At 44.1% G+C, this 24,340-nt stretch overlaps 2 protein-coding genes across 5 annotated transcripts; both read right to left on the bottom strand.

Moving 5' to 3' along the window:
• Positions 1-674: 674 nt before the first annotated feature.
• Positions 675-7,044, bottom strand: LOC121587235 (proline-rich receptor-like protein kinase PERK9). 2 transcript variants are annotated; one of them, XM_045225827.1, is made up of 10 exons: positions 6,917-7,044; positions 3,985-4,139; positions 3,625-3,876; positions 3,388-3,498; positions 3,163-3,204; positions 3,022-3,081; positions 2,048-2,178; positions 1,755-1,963; positions 1,382-1,477; positions 675-1,278 (listed from the first exon to the last, which is right to left on the bottom strand). In XM_045225827.1, exons 3-9 carry the CDS (start codon positions 3,739-3,741, stop codon positions 1,443-1,445), a joined length of 705 nt encoding a protein of 234 aa, XP_045081762.1. In that variant the 5' UTR covers positions 3,742-3,876; positions 3,985-4,139; positions 6,917-7,044; the 3' UTR covers positions 675-1,278; positions 1,382-1,442. The 2 variants fall into 2 exon arrangements, with proteins under 2 accessions (XP_045081762.1, XP_045081761.1); XM_045225826.1 differs by having other exon boundaries at positions 675-1,167.
• A 7,803-nt stretch (positions 7,045-14,847) lies between these two features.
• LOC121587447 (transcription factor Sp3) lies at positions 14,848-24,316 on the bottom strand. Of its 3 annotated transcripts, none has more exons than XM_045225494.1 (9): positions 23,526-24,316; positions 23,163-23,327; positions 21,364-21,597; positions 16,753-17,325; positions 16,348-16,542; positions 16,050-16,251; positions 15,733-15,922; positions 15,325-15,521; positions 14,848-15,210 (listed from the first exon to the last, which is right to left on the bottom strand). In XM_045225494.1, exons 2-9 carry the CDS (start codon positions 23,265-23,267, stop codon positions 14,954-14,956), a joined length of 1,953 nt encoding a protein of 650 aa, XP_045081429.1. In that variant the 5' UTR covers positions 23,268-23,327; positions 23,526-24,316; the 3' UTR covers positions 14,848-14,953. The 3 variants fall into 3 exon arrangements, with proteins under 3 accessions (XP_045081429.1, XP_045081430.1, XP_045081431.1); XM_045225495.1 differs by having other exon boundaries at positions 16,348-16,509; XM_045225496.1 differs by having other exon boundaries at positions 23,163-23,260.
• Between the last annotated feature and the right edge of the window lie 24 nt (positions 24,317-24,340).

Genomic DNA, 24,340 nt, shown 5'->3' with positions numbered 1-24,340 from the left:
CCATTTTTGCCCAGTCTCTTTCTTATGGTGGAGTCATGAACACTGACCTTAACTGAGGCAAGTGAGGCCTGCAGCTCTTTGGATGTTGTTATGGGGTCTTTTGTGACCTCTTGGATGAGTCGTCGCTGCGCTCTTGGGGTAATTTTGGTCGGCCGGCCACTCCTGGGAAGGTTCACCACTGTTCCATGTTTTCGCTATTTGTGGATAATGGCTCTCACTGTGGTTCGCTGGAGTCCCAAAGCTTTAGAAATGGCTTTATAACCTTTTCCAGACTGATGGATCTCATTTGTTCCTGAATTTCTTTGGATCTCGGCACAATGTCTAGCTTTTGAGGATCTTTTGGTCTACTTCACTTTGTCAGGCAGGTCCTATTTAAGTGATTCCTTGATTGAGAACAGGTGTGGCAGTAATCAGGCCTGGGTGTGGCTAGAGGAATTGAACTCAGGTGTGATAAACCACAGTTGAGTTGTGTTATAACAGGGGGGGCAAACACTTTTTCACACGGGGCCATGTAGGTTTGGATTTTGTTTTCCCTTAATAATAACAACCTTCATATCAAAACTGCATTTTGTGTTTACTTGTGTTATCTTTGACTAATATTTAAATTTGTTTGATGATCTGAAACATTTATGTGTGACAAACATGCAAACAAATAACAAATCAGGAAGGGGGCAAACACTTTTTCACACCACTGTATATAAATCAATAAAGAGAAACCATTTCTTCAGCAACATTTCTGGTAAAAAAAGATTGAAACAGGAGTCTTTGTGTACTGCGCACTGGTGTGTGTGTGTGTAAGTAAGCGAGAGAGAACCCATTGGATGTCATAGAATCTGGTAGGTCAGAATGTCCGCTGCGTCCCATGTTTCAGTAGCCTCCATGTCCACTTCCCTTATTGGGAGAATTTGAGAGACGTCTTCGTTTGTGTCTGGTATTTGAGCAAATTCTTTGTTTGTGTCTGTATTTTGGGGAGTTTTGGCAGCTTTCTTTATCCTCCTCTTCTTGGGCTTGCGACTACAGTGTGGTTTCTTTGCCTGTTGTGTTTTGTGCTTCTGAGATGGTTCGTTGTTTGTTCTTTTTTGGGATGTTTGAGCAGGTTTCTTTTTTGTCTTCCCTTTTGGAGGCTTTGGTTCTTCAGCAGGTGTTTTCCAATGGGCCAGCAAAGTCCTGAGGAGACATGGGGGAACAGTGAGACATGGGCAGACGTTTTTCCTGGTCAAGTCATGTGGTCAAGGAAAGACTCTGGGCACTACTCATGAGCAGGAACAACTCTGGGCCCTGCAAATGAGGAGGAGAGCAAAACATATTTGTTAGCTTATAAGAAGATGTCCAAAGACATCTGGAGGACTAGAGGATTACTAAACATCAAAAACTGACTCACGTCTGTCCTCTGCAGTAGCCTCTGTCTTTGCACATCTTGTGGTATGCCCTTGAGGCATTGGTCAGATGCAGAACGTCATATGTCTTGGAGCCGTTTCTGCTGAATGGACACATGAGAGATTAGGGAAGGGATATCTGCTGCTACCTCGCTTACCAACTGAGGTGCATGAGGACAATGGAACTAAATACAATTGTTACATTTATTGTTAAAAGTAGAACCAACGCATTTCGGCTTTTGGCTTTCAGGGTTTTTACAGAATTAAAACTTTTATACATTTCATGAGAGGTTAGGAAAATGTTGGGTCATTCTAAACTCATATAGTTCATTTTTGCATTATACAGGCAAGCTTTTATGTTGTTTAAAAGACACTCACGGCTTTGGTTGGTCAGAGGAGGTCCCGGGGTGGGGTCTGTGTCTGGTTGAGGGGGTTGTGGACTGGAGGTCTCAGGGTTTGGGGTTGGGGTCTGGTCTGTGTCTGGTTGAGGGGGTTGGGGTTGGGATCTGGTCTGTGTCTGATGGTTCAGTGGTGGAGGAAACTGCTCGTCTCCTTCCTCTGTCTGATTCCACTCTGCTCTCCACACCCTGGAACACACACACCATCACATCAACTACACTCATAACATTTAGTGTGTGTGTGTGTGTGCGCGTGTGTGTGTGTACATATACCCTGTTGCCGATGTGCCTGTTGCGGTTGGGGGAATGGCTGTGGCTCCGACGCAGACGGTATGTGGGAACGGCGCCAAGAACGCCAGTGGTGGGAACGGGAGCGAGAGTGGGAGTAGTGCCTGCGGGAGCTTCTGTGGGAAAGAGTTCTGGGGCCTCATTTATCAAAGGTGCGTACGCACAAAAAACACTAAACCTTTTGCGCGCCAGTTTTCCTGCAAAGGTTGGTATTTATCACATTTGAACTTCACGGGAAAGTGTGTGTATCTCCACGCACAGCTCAGACCATGTGTACGCTCAACTTCTAGTGTTTGAAGACAGGTGCACAACGTCATAGCCTATTTAATCCCAGAGCCTATACCAAGCCAGGCGCTAAAAACATAATCATCTGTCGATAAACAAAATATTGAACAGCAGTTTGTCTTTTGCATAGACTTGTGGGCTGTAGCATTTACTTTTAAATTGCTTGAATAGACAATCAATCTTGCAGAATGTGCAGCCAGTGTTTGGCACTCACATGCATGTTGAGTATGAAAAAGTCATTGCAAAAGATTGAAACATTCTGCCGACACCTACACAGAGTGTGATAACATTTGCCATTGCTCTTTCTTTAAGGAACTGTCATGGCCCAGTTCCAACATTTCCAAATCATTCAGCAAATGAGGTTGTTTTTGTTACCATAAAAGGTGAATGGAGGGCGTTTTCAAGGTGGGGTTTTAATGCTCATTCATGACCGCACAAATATAGTATGGCTCTGATTTATCAATGAAAACATGAGTATATGTTGCATGCAACAGTTTGATAAATCCCAATCATTTGTTATTTACGCACGGTTGATAAATGAGGCCCCTGGAGATGGACAACAAAAATTCAAATGTGTTGCGTTCACTCTGGTGGATTAATAGAAAATATCCAGTTTTTCTACCAATCAATGTTGGAAACATAGCTGACTCAAAACTCCAGAGAGCACTTCTCACCTGGAGTGGGGTCGAGAACGCTGGTGGTGGGAACGGGAATAGTGCCTGCGGGAACCAGACCTGAGGGGAAAGAAAACTATCACACACGCTAATCTGATCTAACATAACACGGAGATCAGTGCACCAGTGAACTGTTCTTACTTGGAGTGGGATCGGGAACGAGAACGGGAACGAGACCAGGACCTGAGGGCATAAAGAGAGAGAGAGAGAAAACGCACACCACACACTGATCTACAGTCATTCATTGTACATGGACTCAATCAGCATTGAGCCTTAGGGTAGCACGTTCAGCAAGGATGAAATAGAAGCAGGTGTTTTCACAACGCAGAATATCCTGTTACCACAACTCCAGGAAGTGGTTCTCACCTCTCTATGGAGCTGGGGAGTGGGATTGGTCCAGGCCAGAGAGTGGATCGGGGAAGAACTGTGAGACTCTTCAGAAGCACTCAGACTCTCCTCAGATCCACAAGAGGAGTCCTGCAGGGACAGACCACAGACTTATTAGAACCACAACCAGCAGGAATCTACTGTTGGTGACATTAAAACTTTGGAGTGAATTGTCCCTTTCATTTAGAATGGAAAGGGGCCCTGGTTTGACCTTACCTCATCTTCATCCTCTCCACTCTCCTCCATAATCCTCCCAGACTGGAGTCTCTCTGCTGCAGCTCTGGCAACATTTATGGAACTTGTCACCCCCAGGGCGTAGAGGGTTTTAAACATGCTTTTAGGACAGCCATGTCTCAAACTCCCATCCCAGAAAGGACAAAGTTACATGCAGACGCATTAGTCTTGAGGATAATAGCCAGCAGAAGCCCTATCCTCTGGTAGATGATATCCTTGCCCTCTGATGACATGCTGTTTTGGATAGAACATGACAGAACGTCAAATACAAAAAAATGATGCATACCCGTTCACAACTTTGATAAGCTCCCACTGTGATTTAGTAACCCTTTACACTCATACCTGTATACGGGTTGAATATGGCAGATTTGGGTCTGTCCTTCACAGCTCTGTATGGGTTTTGACTGACAGCCGTTTTGAACTTCAGCACCGCACGCGACAAGAAGTTGCCACCATCCCTCCTGCTAATTGGGCAACTTTTGCACATTTCTTGTTGTCTGAGTGAGGGAAATGCTGTTAATTAAGAGGACTCTATATTTTGAAAGATGAGATGTTGAGGATTATAATAAATACCGCTTTGATGTCATACAAGCAAACCAAACATCCAAACGTCCAAATGTGCACTTCACATTTCCATATCACAAAACTCATGTCATATACAGTGTCAACGTTTATGATCACTATGTTTGATTTACAGTTACAAGAATGACATGGCGTCATACCCCGGGTTGTTCTGAACAGAATGAGCCTGTTTGTCTATTTAGAAGAAAATTATCCTCAGAACACGACCCTGAATGCACTCATGACTCCTTTCCATGCGCACCAACATTTATCTGAATTGCCCTGTGAAAGCCTAACACTGTAAGATCATATTCTATAACTTAGCTAGTCATGTTGGCAATAGAACAAGCTTTCCAGCTGACCTAGATTGCGATTTATAACGGGCCGTTTCTGGGTAAACAACAATACATAATTGTGTGATGGCGGAGATGCAGGGTTGTGTTCCAAACAAAACAACTACAAGTGCGCTTGCTCTAGTTCCTCAACGGCACAGCTAGGAGAGCTCAAAAAGCACCTTATAGTGAGGACATTGAAATGACTTGGGAACTGTGCACACTTTGGAGAGGTGTGTGGCAACTTGGTCCTCTTACTCAAATCCTTGTAATGTTTTTGTCTTATGTTGCACCTACACCACATTTTCCAGGAATATTCTTATCATATTACTGAATGTCTCCAGAATATGTTCAGATGTGTTATCAACAAATGCAGCGAAAAGTACAGTAAATGTAAAATGCACAAAATCAACAGTGTAATGTTTGGATTCAGTCTTGTGTCAGGTGAATTGTTGTGACATCAATAAGGGATCATAGCTTTCACCTGGAATAACCTGGTCAGTCTATGTCATGGAAAGAGCGGGTGTTATTAATGTTTTGTATACTCAGTAAAACACAAGAAAATCAAATAATTGACTGCACTGGGCCTTTAAATATAAAATATAGGTACAGTGGGGAAAAAAAGTATTTAGTCAGCCACCAATTGTGCATGTTCTCCCACTTAAAAAGATGAGAGAGGCCTGTAATTTTCATCATAGGTACACGTCAACTATGACAGACAAAATTAGAAAAAAAAATCCAGAAAATCACATTGTAGGATTTTTAATGAATTTATTGGCATATGATGGTGGAAAATAAGTATTTGGTCAATAACAAAAGTTTCTCAATACTTTGTTATATACCCTTTGTTGGCAATGACACAGGTCAAACGTTTTCTGTAAGTCTTCACAAGGTTTTCACACACTGTTGCTGGTATTTTGGCCCATTCCTCCATGCAGATCTCCTCTAGAGCAGTGATGTTTTGGGGCTGTCGCTGGGCAACACAGACTTTCAACTCCCTCCAAATATTTTCTATGGGGTTGAGATCTGGAGACTGGCTAGGCCACTCCAGGACCTTGAAATGCTTCTTACGAAGCCACTCCTTCGTTGCCCGGGCGGTGTGTTTGGGATCATTGTCATGCTGAAAGACCCAGCCACGTTTCATCTTCAATGCCCTTGCTGATGGAAGGAGGGTTTCACTCAAAATCTCACGATACATGGCCCCATTCATTCTTTCCTTTACACGGATCAGTCGTCTTGGTCCCTTTGCAGAAAAACAGCCCCAAAGCATGATGTTTCCAACCCCATGCTTCACAGTAGGTATGGTGTTCTTTGGATGCAACTCAGCATTCTTTGTCCTCCAAACATGACGAGTTGAGTTTTTACCAAAAAGTTATATTTTGGTTTCATCTGACCATATGACATTCTCCCAATCCTCTTCTGGATCATCCAAATGCACTTCAGACGGGCCTGGACATGTACTGGCTTAAGCAGGGGGACACGTCTCGCACTGCAGGATTTGAGTCCCTGGCGGCGTAGTGTGTTACTGATGGTTGGCTTTGTTACTTTGGTCCCAGCTCTCAGCAGGTCATTCACTAGGTCCCCCCGTGTGGTTCTGGGATTTTTGCTCACCGTTCTTGTGATCATTTTGACCCCACGGGGTGAGATCTTGCATGGAGCCCCAGATCGAGGGAGATTATCAGTGGTCTTGTATGTCTTCCATTTCCTAATAATTGCTCCCACAGTTGATTTCTTCAAACCAAGCTGCTTACCTGTTGCAGATTCAGTCTTCCCAGCCTGGTGCAGGTCTACAATTTTGTTTTTGGTGTCCTTTGACAGCTCTTTGGTCTTGGCCATTGTGAAGTTTGGAATGTGACTATTTGAGGTTGTGGACAGGTGTCTTTTATACTGATAACAAGTTCAAACAGGTGCCATTAATACAGGTAACGAGTGGAGGACAGAGGAGCCTCTTAAAGAAGAAGTTACAGGTCTGTGAGAGCCAGAAATCTTGCTTGTTTGTAGGTGACCAAATACTTATTTTCCACCATAATTTGCAAATAAATTCATTAAAAATCCTACAATGGGATTTTCTGGATTTTTTTTTCTCAATTTGTCTGTCATAGTTGACGTGTACCTATGATGAAAATTACAGGCCTCTCTCATCTTTTTAAGTGGGAGAACTTGCACAATTGGTGGCTGACTAAATACTTTTTTGCCCCACTGTATATTGTGTATTTAAAATATGTATATTAATTAATAGCTACAGTTTGTAAACAGAAATTAACACAACAAAGCCCTTTCTTTCCAAATGTGACACCAAAATGAATGCAGCGTTGCTGCAACTTTGCATTCACGTTGCATTATGAATTTTATGAGGCACATTGGGTTTCATACACACTTACCGGACCTTCTCAGGTTTGGTCAACAGTGCCCTCAGACAGCTTAGAATGCAAGAACTTCCTCCCAGGAGAACGATCTCACATTCTCAGCTGTCTTTGCTTGTCTCAACGGTCCCTCCCTGTCCTTCTCCAATGCCATTCTCTGTCAAAATAAGAATGATCAGTGCTTGCTAACTAGTTTGCCCCGTCTGGCCATGTGTAGCACTGAACTAAACTATAACCAATTTACGTGTAACTGAGGTGGTGTGGTGAACTAGGCTCACGTGAAGAGTCACCTTGCCAGAGACATGAACACCTTTTTTATCCCCTCATGCTTTTCTTCAAACCCTGCTTGGTCTAACGTGGTCCCAGCCAAAAAACGAATGAATAAAAGACATGAGGGGATAGAAAAAGAGAGGGAGCAGGAGAGTAGATGTAGAGAGAAAGAGAGGGGGAGTCAAAAAGCAGCATAACATTACCTCCCGTCTGATCTGCTTGATACCTAGTCAGTTGCGCAACTGAATGCATTCAAACGAAATGTGTCTTACGCATTTAACACAAACCCTGTGAAAGAGAGAGGTGCGGGGGGCTACCTTAATCGACGTCATCGGCGTCCGGAGAGCAGTTGTCATTCAGGGTTAACTGCTTTTCTCAAATGCAGAGATTTGTACCTTGCTGGCTCGGGGATTCGAACCAGCAACCTTTCGGCTAATGGCCCAACACACTTAACCACTAGGCTACCTGCAGCCTCAATCTTTGCAGATTGTTTGTAACTAATATATTTTGCCTGACATAGAAGTTGGGCACAGGGGCCAGTCACATGGTTACCTATCCAACCAATCTTTTAAAAATTATAATTATTTGATCCTCCGTTTCATATCTAACAAAGTAATCCTGACTGGGGCTTGAACCTGGGACCTTGCGACTGTCAATTGACGAGGTCAGGTCCCGAGGTGAGGGGAGGACAGCACATAATAATGGCTGGAATGGAGTGGTATCGATGGAAAGTGGAAACCATGTGTTTAATACCATTCCATTGAATCCGTTCCAGTAATTACTATGAGCACTTCATCCCCAATTAAGTTGCCAACAACTGCCTGTGCCTGATAACCCCTTCCCTCAGAGAACGGATCCTCACGCCTGCACCCTTGGAACAAGCTCTCAATGGTCACAATCGGGGGCCATCCAACATCTAACGTAGCAGATGTAAATTATTTCTGGTCCTGACGAGGGAAAGAAACTGTCGGGGGAAGTTCTCTTCTGCACTACTCATCCAATCCAGTAAATGTGGAGGAGGATTTAAGATGGAGTGTCGCCTTGTTAATGTCCGAAAGCAGAAGTCGCGTCACAGGCTCTCTTTCAATTTCCCCTGAAAAATTGATGCATCCGGTTGGTATCAAACCCGCTGAGGGTGTTCCACATCTGACACTAATGTAGCAAAGTCAAGGGGCAGTCCCAAACAGGGCTTGAACCTCTAGACCAGGGGTATTCAAATCTTACCCTATGAGGTCCGGAGCAACCACATGCTGCAGTGTCCCAGGTATAAATCAGAGGGAAGCAGTGGAACTGCCTTTGAGGTCCAGATTGGAATTTGAGGGCCCTACACTTTGTGACTCTCATTGTCAGCCCAACACCCCTAGCTACTCCATGGGGTCACAACCTCTTAATATGAAATATAATATTTATTCAAAAACACACACGGCATGGTTTGACAGAATGAATACCCTTTTCATGCTACACTCCGAAATGGTAGCCTAGGTAGTGGTTGGGAGTCGACTCCAAAATAATCGATTTCCTCGACTCTTTGCCCGTAGACTCCTTGTGTCGACTCTCATTTCTGGGTGTCAAGCTTTGATTCTGCTAGGAATCGACTCCTCGACTCCTAAGATTCTGTATTTTTCAAATGGAGGAAACTAGTTGTCGTAGTCTACTTCGAGAACAGAAACAATCGCATCTTTCACAACAAAGAAAGAGCAAGCTAGCGAGGGAGAGAGAGAGAGAGAGAGAGAGAGAGAGAGAGAGAGAGAGAGAGAGAGAGAGAGAGAGAGAGAGAGAGAGAGAGAGAGAGAGAGAGAGGAGGGGCCCAGCCAGGCACTAGACATGTTGGCCACCAGGCAGACAGTCAGAACCGTGCATCGGTAATCAAAACATGTAGGCAATGTCTCGGCGCAAGTTCACTAAAGTAGGGGCTATCAATGAGTAGGCTGAGCTATTCCACACACCACAGCCCGAGACCAAACACACACTAGCGTTTTTCATAGCGAAAGAGAAAGAGCAGGCGAGCCAGCGAGGGAGAGAGAGGATCGGGGCAGGCAGACAGACAGTCGGAACTATGCGCATAGGCTATATCTTGGTTATCTGTTTCTCGCAATGTCTTGTCTAGCAATGCCTCGTAAATTCACCAAAAGTATATATTAGGCTATCAATGAGTATGGCTAAGCTATTCTCCATAATGCCAGTGAATTGAAGTTGAACATTGCCAAATGCATCAGTTTCATTAGGCCTAAATGTGGAGAATGCCCAGCGGAACCAACAGTGAAGCCACCGTCAGTAGGCCGAGTAACTGCTGGCATTCTAACACCGACATTGTTCGTCCGAGCGGGAAATGGTTGAGGTAGGATAGGATTTTGTTACTCTCACCTGAGGGAGACGTGCCCTCATGCAGAGTCGAGTCTATGGACATCCCGAGGTAGATCACCTTCCGTGAGGGGGTCAGGTGAATCTTCTCCTCGTTTAGGGTGAGGCCCAGAACTCAAATGTGGTTCATGAGGGTCCTCGTGTCCGTTGTGGCCTGTTCCCTGGATGGGGCAGACTATCCAATCGTCCAGACAGTTACTCCTCCAGTAGAATGTGCCACCACAGCAAAAGGCAAAGGCCGGCGGGCCAGCCGAAATGCTGCAGTAACAGTGTCCAGCATGCAATGTGAGAGTCCAGTCGGATAGGCCCTGACCCAGAACTCTCACCATAGTAAACAAAAACGGATAAAGCTTTCGTATTGCCTGCGTCTGTGAAAAGAGTCCATTGCCCTAGCCGGGCACAACACACTGGGGGAAGCCCCTAGTTCACCCGCAACAGCAAGCGGGGCGTATGTGGACAACTGTAATGGCCGGTCAACGTGTCTGTCAAGACAGAACCCTTGGCCAGAATGAGGGGTTAGGATGTAGGTTGATGCTCCTTCATCTGAACTCATTCGGAAACAATCAGTCAACCAGGGCATCAACACTAGACCCTGAGACATTTGAGGTGCCAGAACGATAGCGGTGGCCAGCATCGGAATTGGAGTTCGTAGCCTTCCATCACTGTATTCAGTGCCCATGGGGACTCCACTTGCCTCTCTCAGTTTGGCCTTTGGGCCTTTTGAGAAGCTGCCAATGCCAGCGGCAAGCACCTCAGGATGACTGCAGAATGCCATCCTTCTTAGACGCAGTCCGCTGCCTGTGGGCAGGGACGGACACCTTGCATTTCTCAAGGCGAAAAGCCATACTGGAAATGGTAGTTTCTCTCTGTGGGAAGAAGAGATGGGTAGTGTATATCCTGCAGTGTAACAAAAGAATATGGCAACCCCAGCTACACACTGCGTAAGCCCAGCAGTGTAATGTAGCTGTTATTTGAATTTCTAAGGGAAACTAGGATAGTTACTGTCTGTACTGTGAAGTAGTGTAACATAACTATATGAAACCCAGCTATATACTGAAACCCTCAGTGTAAGAGAGCTGTTGTGAGTTTCCAAGTGAAACTAGCTAGGATAGTTACTGTATGTACAATAAAGTAGTGTAACAGAAACTATCATGCACCAACCCAGCTATGCACTGTGTGAAAAACAGCAGTGTAATATAGCTGTAATGTGAGTTTCCAGGAAAAACTAGGTTACTGTCTTAACTGTAAGTACAACAGAAAACTAGTAACCCCAGCTACACACTGTGCACGACCGCATTGTTATAGCTGAAAAGTGAGTTTCCAAGGGAAACTAGGATAGTCACTGGAAGCTAGCACAGTTACTGTAGTGCAACAGACCTGTCCGTTTATAAAAGATCCCAGAAATGCTCACTAACAGGGACGTAAACAAATGTGTGCACAACATTTGAGAGAAATAAGCTTTTTGTGAATATGGAACATTCTTAGGATATTTTATTTCAGCACATGAAACATGGGACCAACACGGAAGATGATGGATTTTGGCCGACATTCTGCACATTTTCTTATCGATGAAACATTTGATCTCAATACAGTTTTCTGTTCCCAAAACGAGAATATGTCATGAACAGAGTGGACTACACTTTACCCTTTGCAAAGGTTTTTAAAAATCGCGTTGTTCAGGAGTGCAAAGGCGAATTTAATTATTGCTCAATGGCACTTCAGAGTAGGCGTTCCCTAACGGAAATATGCAGATGCTAGAACGCGCCAATAGGATCTCGCTAGCTCGTGCTTGGCTCTGCCCCTCTCGTTGCGTGTTCTGCCCACTATGGCTAATTTGTTCCCATTAGAAACGACAGGCTGTGGTCTATCTTGGTTTAGTTATAAAACATATTTGATGAAACGTGGTGCGCCTCGCAACACCTAGCTCACTCTCAGGGGAGAAATCTGGAACAAAGCACATGCTTGGATAATAATGACAAAACCAACGTTTCTAGTAATACCCGTCCGAATAGGGCTAAAGCATGGCAAATAATAGGCGTATCAGCTGCATCATCCCATTCTTTACACAGCACGCATCAAATCAAAGTGTAGGAACTACATATTGTAGTTCCAACACATCACCTTCTATATTCAAACAAAATAGGCCTTTTATAGATTAAGTTGATGAGCAAATGGGCAGCATCATGCTCATGTCAACCTCTAGAACGCAAATGTAGTCTTCCTAGTAGGCCTGTAATAATGAAGTGGTATGTACGTATGTGTTTCAGTGTTTTGAGAGTCGAGTAAGAGTCGACTCCAACCACAAGAGTCGGATTCGAGCGAGAGTCGACTCCAACCACAGGAGACCTGGAGTCGTGCAGCAGCCGATAGTGTAGATCTAGAGCCCATGCACTATCGGCTGCCTAGGCTATCAAAATGCGAACCGAGCGATTTTCAGCCGTCTTGAAATCAAGGATTCAATTTTCGCCCACGCGGGTACAAAATAGGCTACTCTTACTAGCTAGCAACTTTAGTAAAATAAAACTAAACCCCTTTCATCTGTTGTTGACTCATAGATATAACATTTTGGCCGACATTCTGCAAATTTTGTAATTGAAGAAACATTTGATCTCCATACAGTTTTCTGTTTAAAAAACTACAATCTCTAACAAACAGAGTGGAGTGCGTTTTTGTAGACTTTACCCTTTGCAAAACTTTTTTTATTTAAATGGCGTTGTTTTGAAGGAGTGCAAGGGCAAATTTAGTTATTGCACACGCGCACATCACAGAGTAGGCGTTCCCTAACGGAAATATGCAAATAAATACGACAATATTAGCTCGTGCTTGGCTCGCCCACCTTCTTGCTTGTTCTGCCCACTATGATACATTTGCTACCATTGGAAACCACAGGCTCTGGTCTATCTTCGGTTAGTTATAAAAATATTTGGTTGAGTCGTATATGGCTAGGATACTTACTAGCTCTTGCAATGAAGTGACAGTCAGATAACGTTTAAGTTCGCTACATTTACTGTCTTTGCCTCTTATTTAAATTACCTATTAAGAACATAATGCAACCAACTGCGAAAGTCACCACAGCATATTTACTACAACAAACCTGCAGTTTCTTCTTCGTAAAAACCATTGTTGAAAACAAACCGTTCTTCTTCGTGGATGTCAATGGACGTAATCCTGCCACCCACATGGCTCTGCTGCCACCTACTGTTTTCAGAAGTACTGCAACCAAAGATTGTTGAAACCAGAGAGGAATAATCTTTGCTGTAACTGACTTTACAATAACTAGTATGACACACACAGGCAAGCACGCACACACAGTCTGTCATTGGAAGGATTCAGACTTTAATTATTATCCATTTGAAAAAAGGTTTTACAAAAAGTAACATTCAAATTTTCACTTTTAAAAAAACAATTAAAATAAGCTTTTGATACAACATTATTTACCTAAAGAAAATGGCTTCTATAAACAATGTGAATAGAAGATAATAATATACAGGTAAGTGGATACTAAGACATGGACATACTGACAGGAAAGATTACAATAACATTTAGAAATAATAATAATAATGGCGTGATTGTTTCCTTTACAATGAGTAGCAACTAGCCAGAGAGCAGTGAAAACACTATAGAATTAGAATGAGTAGAACAGAATATTGCAATTCTGATTCTACCCTTCACCCAGATGTGTGCATTGGATTGGTAGAAAGATGTCTGGAGGAAGTTTCCACCATAATCCAATACATTCCATTTAAATCCATTAGGGTGAGTGAACGAGTACACACTTCAGGAGAAGGGTAGATAATCGGACTGCACTAAATATTTTGCAGTGGGTGCGTGCTCTGGCGGCCATATTTGATGTACCATTTCAAATGTTCAATGTACTGGTCAGTGAACCTCGACTGTTCCAGAAATGCAAAAATGGCAAGTTCAAAATGTTGCCGCCATTTTGGGTGGGCAATAGAAAAATCGACTTGATTTTCAGACCTGTGACCTTTAACTCATTTTAATTCCATGGGTAAAAACCGATCTGAAATGCTTCCTTCTGACAGGACCCAGACTACGCTAGTCATAGAAACAGAATATAAAATGTGACTATACAACAAAAAGGTGAAAAATATAACAAAAATAAACTACAGTTAATAGAAGACACATTTGACTTGAGCAAGCAGTGTAAGTGTGCTCGTGTTGGTTGGCTAGACTGATGAATCAAACATTCTGCTGTGGGTCAAAGTTTCCTTCAGGCACAGATCTAGGATCAGGATCAGCTTACCTTCTCCAAATCCTAACCTCAAACATTAGGGGTGGTTAACGCTAAACTGACCCTAGATCAGCATGTATGGACAACTTTTACCACCTACTCAGTCAAACAGCTAATAACGCTTCACCTGAAACGACAGGGCATGTCACATGACACAAGCTTTAATAGCATGAGGTCACATCACTTTCATGAGGTGCAGGGCTGGAAAAAATCCACATAGAAATAAAATAGTGTCCACACAGACATACTTTTATTGGTTAGCAAAGTTTCCATCAATCCAAACATTAATTGATCAGAACATTGTTAACAAATAAAGGTATGCGTTGGAGAATCAATGTGCAGGCCCAACTCTACCACTACATTACAAAGGTCTGACATTATGTAGATATTGGTTGTTAAACTCTGTCATAGTGTTTTATAATTAAAGTGTTATATCATGCCTATGGCTATGACAGTGTTCAGAAGGTCTTAAAAAGGTGTTATGCTTGTCGCTTCAGGTGAAGAGTTAATGAAGCCACCTGTAGTCTCTCTCAATACACAGACACCTACACAGGCCCTCTAGAGAAAGCGATTGATGATTCAATATAATCAATTATTCAATCGATCGATTGCTCTAGAGCAGGGTTTCCCAAACTTGGTCCTGGGCAACCAGCTGTGTAGTAGAATCAGCTGTGTAGTGCTAGGGCAAAAACCAAAACGTGCACCCAGGGGAGGCCCCAGGACCGAGTTTGGGAAACCCTGCTCTAGAGAGACAGAGGGCTACTACACTTTTCCTATTCCCTGCATCCTAACCATCATCATTATGATTGACAGACACAATTACATGATCTGCAAAAGCTTAAAAAACACATGCATCTCCAGCATTTTATACAACAGAGTATGATACAAAATAAGGCATTTCATTGTGTGAGTATTCATGTTTGCAAGAGTGTGTGTGTATGCGTCTTCGTTTGTGTGTACATAGTGACCACATTGAATGTCATTTGTTTTGCCAGCCTATAAAAAGACTGCAAATAACTAACATAAAGTCATGATAACTCTTACTTAAAATATATATATATTTGTCATATATATTTACGTATATATATTCATATATAAAAAAAAAAAGGGGGGGACGGGGAGAAAAAAGCCCACAAGGTCCCTGTTTATTGGCCAGTCTATAAGCCACGCCCTCATTCCATGACCTCACCGGGCGCCACGGTGACCAGCTGCAGAGGGATCTCCTGATTGCCTAGGAGGTCATGAGCGCCAGAAGCTGATTGAAGGATGAGGGTGGTTCCGTCTGCGGTGATGATGGTGTTGCTGGGGGGCGGAGACAATGAGGAGGAAGCCACACCTTTTTTGTTCTGGTGAGTCTTTATATGTTTGGCCAGATGGTCGCTACGCATGAACCTCTTTGAACACTCTCCACACACAAACTTCTTCTCTCCTGGAATGAGAAAGAGGGATGAAAGGAAGATAAAGAGAGAGTGATGAAAGAATAAGTGTGGTGAGGGTTAAGGTTGTGTTATGTAGTGAAGATGGTGTTCGTGTGTATTCCTACCAGTGTGTGTCCGTCTGTGTCTCTGTAGCTCGTCACTCCTGGTAAACCGCTTGCCACAGAACATCCAGTTGCAGACGAAGGGCCGTTCTCCGCTGTGCCATCTAAGGTGAGCCCTGAGGTGAGAGGTCTTACCGTACACTTTCCCACAGCCCACGATATGACAGATATGCTGCTTCTTCTTACCAAGACTCGACCCTCTGGGGGAAGGGGTGATGAGAGAGAGGGTTGGGGTCACACACACAAAGTCAACATCTTGCAGTCATTTGAATTTCAATTGTCATGGTTGAAACTGACCCTACTGAGTATATAACCAGGTTCGACCACATTAACCCACTGAGCTAAAGCCTAGGATCCACCCTTTTTTATATATATTTGTGTTAATATATTGTGCTCGTCTTTCTAACCCACCTCCCTCCAGCCTCTTTACAGTTGGGACAGGTGCAGGCGACTCTCCTCAGCCTCTTGCCCTCCCCGGTGGACATGTCCATGTCTTCGTCATCCATCTGGACACGCAGGTTGTTGAGGTCACTGGGGTTGAGGGTGGAGTCACCACTCAGCTGCCACTCTTCAGAGTCTGGCTCCTCCTTTATCTGGATGTCTATGGGGAGAGAGAGTTAGAATGTGTGTATGTGTGTGTGTGAGAGACGGAGTGTGAGACAGTAAGAAAGAAAAAGAAAGATGGAGAGTTTGTATGTGTGTGTGTGTGTATGTATGCATGTTCCTACCTGCAGGACTGCCGGCCTCCTCTCCCTGTGTGTATTGAATCCCTGGCTGTCCTATCGAGTTGACTGTAACAGTCTGGAGGTTAGGCAGGGTGATGGATCCTCCCTGCCCCATAGAGAGGCCCTGGACTGGGGCTAGAGTCAGCTGCTGGCCCCCTTGGGCCTGGGGGAGCTGGAGGCCCTGCAGAGACTGGACACCTTGGACCTGAGAGAGAGAGTTCGAAAGAGTTACACATGTATGATCCCACACACCTGAGACACACCTACGTACGGTAGTCAAACAGATATACACACAACCTACCTGGAAGGTCTGCCACTGTATCTGTCCTGAAGCAGTGACTGTCTGGGCCTGGATGAGGAAGGTTCCCGGGTTGACTAGTTGGACGCTCTGGAGCGTCTGCCCAGACTGGGATAGATCCTGTCCCTGGTCCCCCTGGTTGTCCCCCGACAGCTGGAGGATGGGCTGGGAGAGGGACGAGGCATTAGAGGTGGACACCTGGATAAAAGATAGACTTAGTTCAGTCATGGTCTTTTTTCAGCCATGCTCTTAGAACAGTGTCCATCGTAATATGATATGACCTGCTGAAGACAAGCTAAACAAGACTAGTAACTTTTTCCCTGTATCATGGCTCACTGAAATATGACTGTTATATGTGGTGTACGGCGCTGTTAATAAGCCTATGGAATTCTATGTCATAGGACTGACCTGTATTTGCTGCAGGTGGTTGTGGGAGTTGTAGTTCTCTGAGGATGGGTCTGAAACCCCGGCAGACACGGCAGTAGCTTGGGTCAGAACCCCCGTCCCGTCGATGGTTTCAGGCAGCTGGGATGATGAGGAGGAGGTTGTTGGCACGTAGAGGTCTGGGTTACCGTTAGCCTCACTAACTAGCGTCGCTAGCTGTTTGGAACCACCTTCCTGCCCGTCCAGCGCTTGGCTGCCCATGATCAGCTGACCGTCGGTCGTCGTTGCTATGGGAACCGTCTGAGCGCCGGCAAGCCCTAGCGATTCGAGGTCGATGCTGTTGATAGGGAGGAAAGTTATGTTTCCCCCCGACAGCCCCATGGGAACCGCGCCGCTATAGGCCGTGCCCCCTGCCAATGACAAGCCCTGAATCTGCTGCATATGCCCAGCCTGCGTTAGGAGGTCAGAGGTTGTCGTCGTGGCGACGCTGATTCCGATATTGCCGTGGCTACCGTCCTGGATGAGATGGATTTGGCCCGAGCCATCGTCCAATCCCTGCGCAGAGAAGCCTGCCAGAGTTCCATCGGAGTTGTGGATCTGAGGGATGACATGGAAGAGAGACTTCAGCATTTGTGTGTAGAGAATATTGTGTGTAAGGTTTAACATGATAATCGACCTGGTACCGGACATTCCGCTAACAGAGGTGTGTGTGCAAGTGCATGTGTGAGTGTACGTGCATATATATATATATATATATATATACACATATACACATATATACAGTTGAAGTCGGAAGTTTACATACACTTAGGTTGGAGTCATTAAAACACATTTCTTGTTAACAAACTATAGTTTTGGCAAGTCGGTTAGGACATCTACAGTGAGGGAAAAAAGTATTTGATCCCCTGCTGATTTTGTACGTTTGCCCACTGACAAAGAAATGATCAGTCTATAATTTTAATGGTAGGTTTATTTGAACAGTGAGAGACAGAATAACAACCAAAAAATCCAGAAAAACGCATGTCAAAAATGTTATAAATTGATTTGCATTTTAATGAGGGAAATAAGTATTTGACCCCCTCTCAATCAGAAAGATTTCTGGCTCCCAGGTGTCTTTTATACAGGTAACGAGCTGAGATTAGGAGCACACTCTTAAAGGGAGTGCTCCTAATCTCAGTTTGTTACCTGTATAAAAGACACCTGTCCACAGAAGCAATCAATCAGACTCCAAACTCTCCACCATGGCCAAGACCAAAGAGCTCTCCAAGGATGTCAGGGACAAGATTGTAGACCTACACAAGGCTGGAATGGGCTACAAGACCATCGCCAAGCAGCTTGGTGAGAAGGTGACAACAGTTGGTGTGATTATTCGCAAATGGAAGAAACACAAAAGACCTGTCAATCTCCCTCGGCATGGGACTCCATGCAAGATCTCACCTCGTGGAGTTGCAATGATCATGAGAACGGTGAGGAATCAGCCCAGAACTACACGGGAGGATCTTGTCAATGATCTCAAGGCAGCTGGGACCATAGTCACCAAGAAAACAATTGGTAACACACTACGCCGTGAAGGACTGAAATCCTGCAGCGCCCGCAAGGTCCCCCTGCTCAAGAAAGCACATATACAGGCCAGTCTGAAGTTTGCCAATGAACATCTGAATGATTCAGAGGAGAACTGGGTGAAAGTGTTGTGGTCAGACGAGACCAAAATTGAGCTCTTCGGCATCAACTCAACTCGCTGTCTTTTGGCCAACTACAAGAAACGTCTGACCTCTGTGATTGCCAACAAGGGTTTTGCCACAAAGTACTAAGTCATGTTTTGCAGAGGGGTCAAATACTTATTTCCCTCATTAAAATGCAAATCAATTTATAACATTTTTGACATGCATTTTTCTGGATTTTGTTGTTGTTATTCTGTCTCTCACTGTTCAAATAAACCTACCATTAAAATCATAGACTGATCATGTCTTTGTCAGTGGGCAAACGTACAAAATCAGCAGGGGATCAAATACTTTTTCCCCCTCACTGTACTTTGTGCACTGACAATTGTTTACAGACAGATTATTTCACTTATAATTCACTGTCTCACAATTCCAGTGGGTCAGAAGTTTACATACACTAAGTTGACCATGCCTTTAAACAGCTTGGAAAATTCCAGAAAATGATGTCATGGCTTTAGAAGCTTCTGATAGGCTAACTGACATCATTTGAGTCAATTGGACGTGTACCTGTGGATGTATTTCAAGGCCTACCTTCAAACTCAGTGCCTCTTTGCTTGACATCATGGGAAAATCTAAAGAAATCAGCCAAGACCTCAGAAAATAAATTGTAGACCTCCACATGTCTGGTTCATCCTTGGGAGCAATTTCCAAATGCCTGAAGGTACCACGTTCATCTGTACAAACAATAGTACGCAAGTATAAACACCATGGGACCACGCAGCAGTCATACCGCTCAGGAAGGAGACGCGATCTGTCTCCTAGAGATTAACGTACAGACTACGGTTTGCAACTGCACATGGGGACAAAGATTGTACTTTTTGGAGAACTGTCCTCTGGTCTGATGAAACAAAAATATAACTGTTTAGCCATAATGACCATCGATATGTTTGGAGGAAAAAGGGCATGGCTTGCAAGCCGAAGAACACCATCCCAACCGTGAAGCACGGGGGTGGCAGCATCATGCTGTGGGGGTGCTTTGCTGCAGGAGGGTCTGGTGCACTTCACAAAATAGATGGCATCATGAGGAAGGAAAATGATGTGGATATATTGAAGCAACATCTCAAGACATCAGTAAGGAAGTTAAAGCTTGGTCGCAAAAGGGTCTTCCAAATGGACAATGACCCCAAGCATACTTCCAAAGTTGTGGTAAAATGGTTTAAGGACAACAAAGTCAAGGTATTGGAGTGGCCATCACAAATCCCTGACCTCAATCCTATAGAAAAAGCGTGTGCTAGCAAGGAGGCCTACAAACCTGACTCAGTTACACCAGCTCTGTCAGGAGGAATGGGTAAAAATTCACCCAACTTATTGTGGGAAGCTTGTGGAAGGCTACCCGAAACATTTGACCCAAGTTAAACAATTTAAAGGCAATGCTACCAAATACTAATTGAGTGTATGTAAACTTCTGACACACTGGGAATGTGATGAAAGAAATAAAAGCTGAAATAAATCATTCCCTCTACAATTATTCTGACATTTCACATTCTTAAAATAAAGTGGTGATCCTAACTGACCTAAGACAGGGAATTTTTACTAGGATTAAAATGTCAGGAACTGTGAAAAACTGAGTTTAAATGTATTTGGCCTTCCAAAAGTGTATGTAACCTTCCGACTTCAACTGTACATATACATATTTATTACACATACACACACACACATATATATATACACACACACACACACACACACACACACACACACACTACATGGCCAAAAGTATGTGGACACATGCGCGTTGAACATCTAATTCCAAAATCATGGGCATTCATATGGAGTTGGTCCCCCCCTTTGCTGCTATAACAGCCTCCACTCTTCTGGGAAGGCTTTCCACTAGATGTTAGAACATTAGTGAGGTCAGGCACTGATGTTAGGCAATTAGGCCTGGCTCGCAGTCAGTGTTCCAATTCATCCCAAAGGTGTTCAGTGGGGTTGAGGTCAGGCCTCGGTGCAGGCCAGTCAAGTTCTTCCACACCGATCTCAACAAACCATTTCTGTATGGACCTCGCTTTGTGCACGGGGCATTGTCATGCTGAAACAGGAAAGGGCCTTCCCCAAACTGTTGCCACAAAGTTGGAAGCACAGAATCGTCTAGAATATCATTGTATGCTGTAGCATTAAGATTTCCCTTCACTGGAACTAAGGGGCCTAGCCCGAACCATGAAAAACAGCCCCAGACCATAATTCCTCCTCCACCAAACTTTAGTTGGCACTATGCATTCGGGCAGGTAGCGTTCTCCTGGCATCCGCCAAACCCAGATTTGTCCGACGGACTGCCAGATGGTTGAAGCTTGATTCATCACTCAAGAGAACGCGTTTCCACTGATCAAGAGTCTAATGGCGGCGAGCTTTACACCACTCCAGCCGACACTTGGCATTGCGCATGGTGATCTTAGGCTGCTTGGCCATGGAAACCCATTTCATGAAGTGCCCGAAGAACAGTTCTTGTGCTGACGTTGCTTCCAGAGGCAGTTTGGAACTCGGTAGTGAGTGTTGCAACCGAGGACCGACGATATTTACTAGCTACGTGCTTCAGCACTCGGCGGTCCCGTTATGTGAGCTTGTGTGGCCTACTACTTCGCAGCTGAGACGTTTGTTGCTCCAAGACGTTTCCACATCACAATAACAGCACTTACAGATGACCGGCGCAGTTCTAACAGGGCAGAAATGTGACGAACTGACCTGTTGGAAAGGTGGCATCCTATGACGGTGCCACATTGAAAGTCACTGAGCTCTTCAGTAAGGCCATTCTACTGCCAATGTTTGTTTATGGAGATTGCATGGCTGTGCGCTCGATTTTATACACCTGTCAGCAACCAGTGTGGCTGAAATAGCCAAATCCACTAATTTGAAAGGATGTCCACATACTTTTGGCCATGTAGTATATCTGCGTGTGTGTGTGTGTACAGTACACTACCTGGTATTGTATGCTGGACACTCCGTTGGCTGAGCCGTCGTTGCCAGATGCTGTGACGTAGATGGGCTGACTGTCCATGTTCCCGATAGGGAGAACATACTGGCCATTAGAGGTCATCATGCCAGAGTTAGGAATGTGGACGACTCCCTGCTGCGCATCCTTCCCTGTAGAGACCGGGGTTAACAACTCCCAACGGTCTGAACCTGTTAGCTGGATGGCTGTCATGTCTGTGGTCTGACAGAGAGAAGACACATATTCATTGATTATTATTCAGATTAGTGTTTGGTCACTGTTGAGTAATGCAAACAGTTGATCTATTTACAGATATGCAGATGGCATTGGTCATAAGTCTTACGCTGTTGCATTGTAGTTCACAAAGAATAAGAAGCCACAGATTGATTTGGAAATGACATCTCTGTCCTATCCGAGAGTGTGACAGTGAGAGGTACTGAGACAGACAGATATCAGGGTGTAGGCTCCACACTGTGAATAGGGCAAAATGACATGCAGTATGGTTTGATATCACAATCCAGTGTCAGTAGACAAGACAATTATTGTGGAGCTGATCTTGTTAAAATAGATATCCAATCCTATATTATAGGTATCTGCAACATTGGACTAGCAATAATACAGTAGTATCAAGACATTTCAATTAATAAGACAAAAATGTCAAAACAACATGATAAATTCTGAATCTGCTATACAGTCTATGGCTTAGCTAGGTGGTTTGATTTCACAAGGTCCAATATGAAAGGATCCAAACTTCCTCAAGCATGTCACCACCTACCCCATTCATAGACGCAAACTGCTTTAGCGCCTATTGACGAAAGTACAGCATATTCTGACGGGAGAGTTTTGTTAAGAGCCCCTATGCTAGTCTAAACATTAACACGCATAGCTTGCGGTACATTTTTGGAAACATAAAGAACGTGCAGTATCTTTCATATCAGCAAGAATTTGTTTTTGTTTAAAACAAAATCTCAAATTACTACACACTCTCCATGTTACATCGCTTGTTTACAAAGACAGACAGAAAACATAGGCCGCCACCTGTGCTAATTAGCGAGCTCAGAACACTTGTGTATGCGTAACTGGGGAGGAAGAGTAGTTCATCAACTGGAGGCACACAGCTTGTCGATCTGTGCAAAACTGCTACAGTTAGTATATTTTTTATTTGAAAGATTATTTCCCGCTGATATGAAGATAAGGCGGATATCAGCATATGTTTAGAAAACCACTTTGAAAGCAATGATTGACGTTTCTAAATGTTAAAACACAGCGTCGGAATTGTAGTTCACATGGAGCCAAATGTGGGCGAACGTAACAGCTGAACAGCCTACATAGGTAGAAGGGTTTTCGAGAGCTAGTCACCACCACTAGACAAAAAACATTGAAGAGTCCCTTCTATCATCCACCAAATACAGCTAGTACGGCTAGACAAAATACGTAATCGCTACATGGGGTTGGGGGAGACATTTCGTAGTTCGGTGCACAGATTACCACATTATCAGTTCAGTTTCCCCACTCGCCCCTCCTTTCCCCGCTGTACCCCTCTAGCCCCAGGTAGACGAGCTAAATATCGGCGAGCTGACCAAGTGACGGGCTGTGTCCTACCCACTATGGGCGGGTTCTAGAGGGGTAAAGTGGGTGGCCGTTATAGCGGGGAACACAGCGGCGGAAGTATACTAGCTTTACACCCCCTGCAACATTTAAAAACGTGTGAACTTCTAGCTAGCTAAAAACATTACACAGTAGTAGCCCGGAGGAGAAGAAATACGAGATAGAAAATGTTGGGGTACCTGGTTTTCCGAGGCTCCGCCGTGCTGTAGGAATTCGCTTTGACCGCCTTCCACGTCCGCGGTAGCCATTTCCTCTTGTTTCAAATGTTGCTCTGGCGCTAGCATGGAGAGATAGGAAAACTGAGCAAAACACAAATTTTCTCACAGCTTTCCGCTCCTAAAAGGCTGCAAAGAGATAACAAACTTCAGTCGATGACGAATAAACGGCAAACCCTAACTTTGCGACAAGGTTTCAATGCGGATTTCGACACAGATTGAATGTTTACTTTTGTTAACTAGCTAACTACCTAGCATAGGTCTACTGCAAAAGATTAAAAGACGTAGCTAGCTTGCTTTGCTATCGGTTGTTACGTACAAACTCACCGGTTGGTTGTATGCTTCGATTGGTTAAATGTTATGTACCAGTCATATCGTGAATTGTAATAATCGAAAGATTATCTGATCAACTAAACTCCGAACATGATTATCTTTTATCAAAGGCGGGCTTGTGTTGATCGGTGAATTCGGGTAGATTTTTTTCTATTTTGATTGACGGTGAGGGAAACACAAAAAAGGGGGGTGGGGGCTAACAAGCACGTAACAGGAAGTCCCGCCGTTCTTCTCTAAATGGATTGGTTAGTGCTGGGGTTTTGTGAGACCTCTATGGCCAAGCGATATATCCGTAATTTTTATGGGATATCTGTTTCCTGTTTGTTGTTGGACAAGAACCTCAAATCTGGGAATCTATGGTTGAAATTAAAGAGCAGGAAGTGTAGGGAAAACGGCCATTATGTAACTGCAACACCATTTAAATTACGATATTTATTTGTGTATTAATGTATCCGCATATTCACCTCGTTGGTACACTACTAGGTTAGCTGGCTAACATTGCAACTAAGCTAAATTTAAGTGCAGTGATCATTGTGAAAATCTTGGCTACATTGTTCTGTGCGGCTGCCAGCCAGATGTTGCTCCTTGCCCCTGCTTTTTAGAAGGAACTGCTTCAGTTATGCTGAAAGCGTTCAAGTGTATGTGCTGGGAAATAGTCATTGCAACAAGGAATATTTTTGCATGGACCAAGATGCAGACTAGTATGCACAGAACCTATGTCACCATTCATATAATTTATTTTGCAGTATCAACATGTTCCCCCAGCCTGTCACAAGCATCCCCGGTCACTTCAAAACACAACACACACC

The sequence above is a fragment of the Coregonus clupeaformis genome, chromosome 16 (assembly GCF_020615455.1).
Source record: "Coregonus clupeaformis isolate EN_2021a chromosome 16, ASM2061545v1, whole genome shotgun sequence".
Classification (NCBI taxonomy): Eukaryota; Metazoa; Chordata; class Actinopteri; order Salmoniformes; family Salmonidae; genus Coregonus; species Coregonus clupeaformis.
Note: the sequence above shows the minus strand (reverse complement) of the source record. Positions and strands in the feature narration are given on the sequence as shown.

What these genes read in the sequence shown, in the direction of transcription:
- LOC121587235 (XM_045225827.1), bottom strand. Translation starts at nt 3,741, where the DNA reads ATGTTTAAAACCCTCTACGCCCTGGGGGTGACAAGTTCCATAAATGTT. An exon ending in GTGGAGAGGATGAAGATGAG is followed by an intron (nt 3,499 to 3,624) that starts GTAAGGTCAAAC and finishes CTGTCCCTGCAG; the next exon opens with GACTCCTCTTGTGGATCTGA. An exon ending in TCCTCTGACCAACCAAAGCC is followed by an intron (nt 1,478 to 1,754) that starts GTGAGTGTCTTT and finishes TCCATTCAGCAG; the next exon opens with AAACGGCTCCAAGACATATG.
- LOC121587447 (XM_045225494.1), bottom strand. Translation starts at nt 23,267, where the DNA reads ATGCTAGCGCCAGAGCAACATTTGAAACAAGAGGAAATGGCTACCGCG. An exon ending in GCGGAGCCTCGGAAAACCAG is followed by an intron (nt 21,598 to 23,162) that starts GTACCCCAACAT and finishes TCTCTCTGTCAG; the next exon opens with ACCACAGACATGACAGCCAT. An exon ending in GGAGGCCGGCAGTCCTGCAG is followed by an intron (nt 15,923 to 16,049) that starts GTAGGAACATGC and finishes CTCTCCCCATAG; the next exon opens with ACATCCAGATAAAGGAGGAG.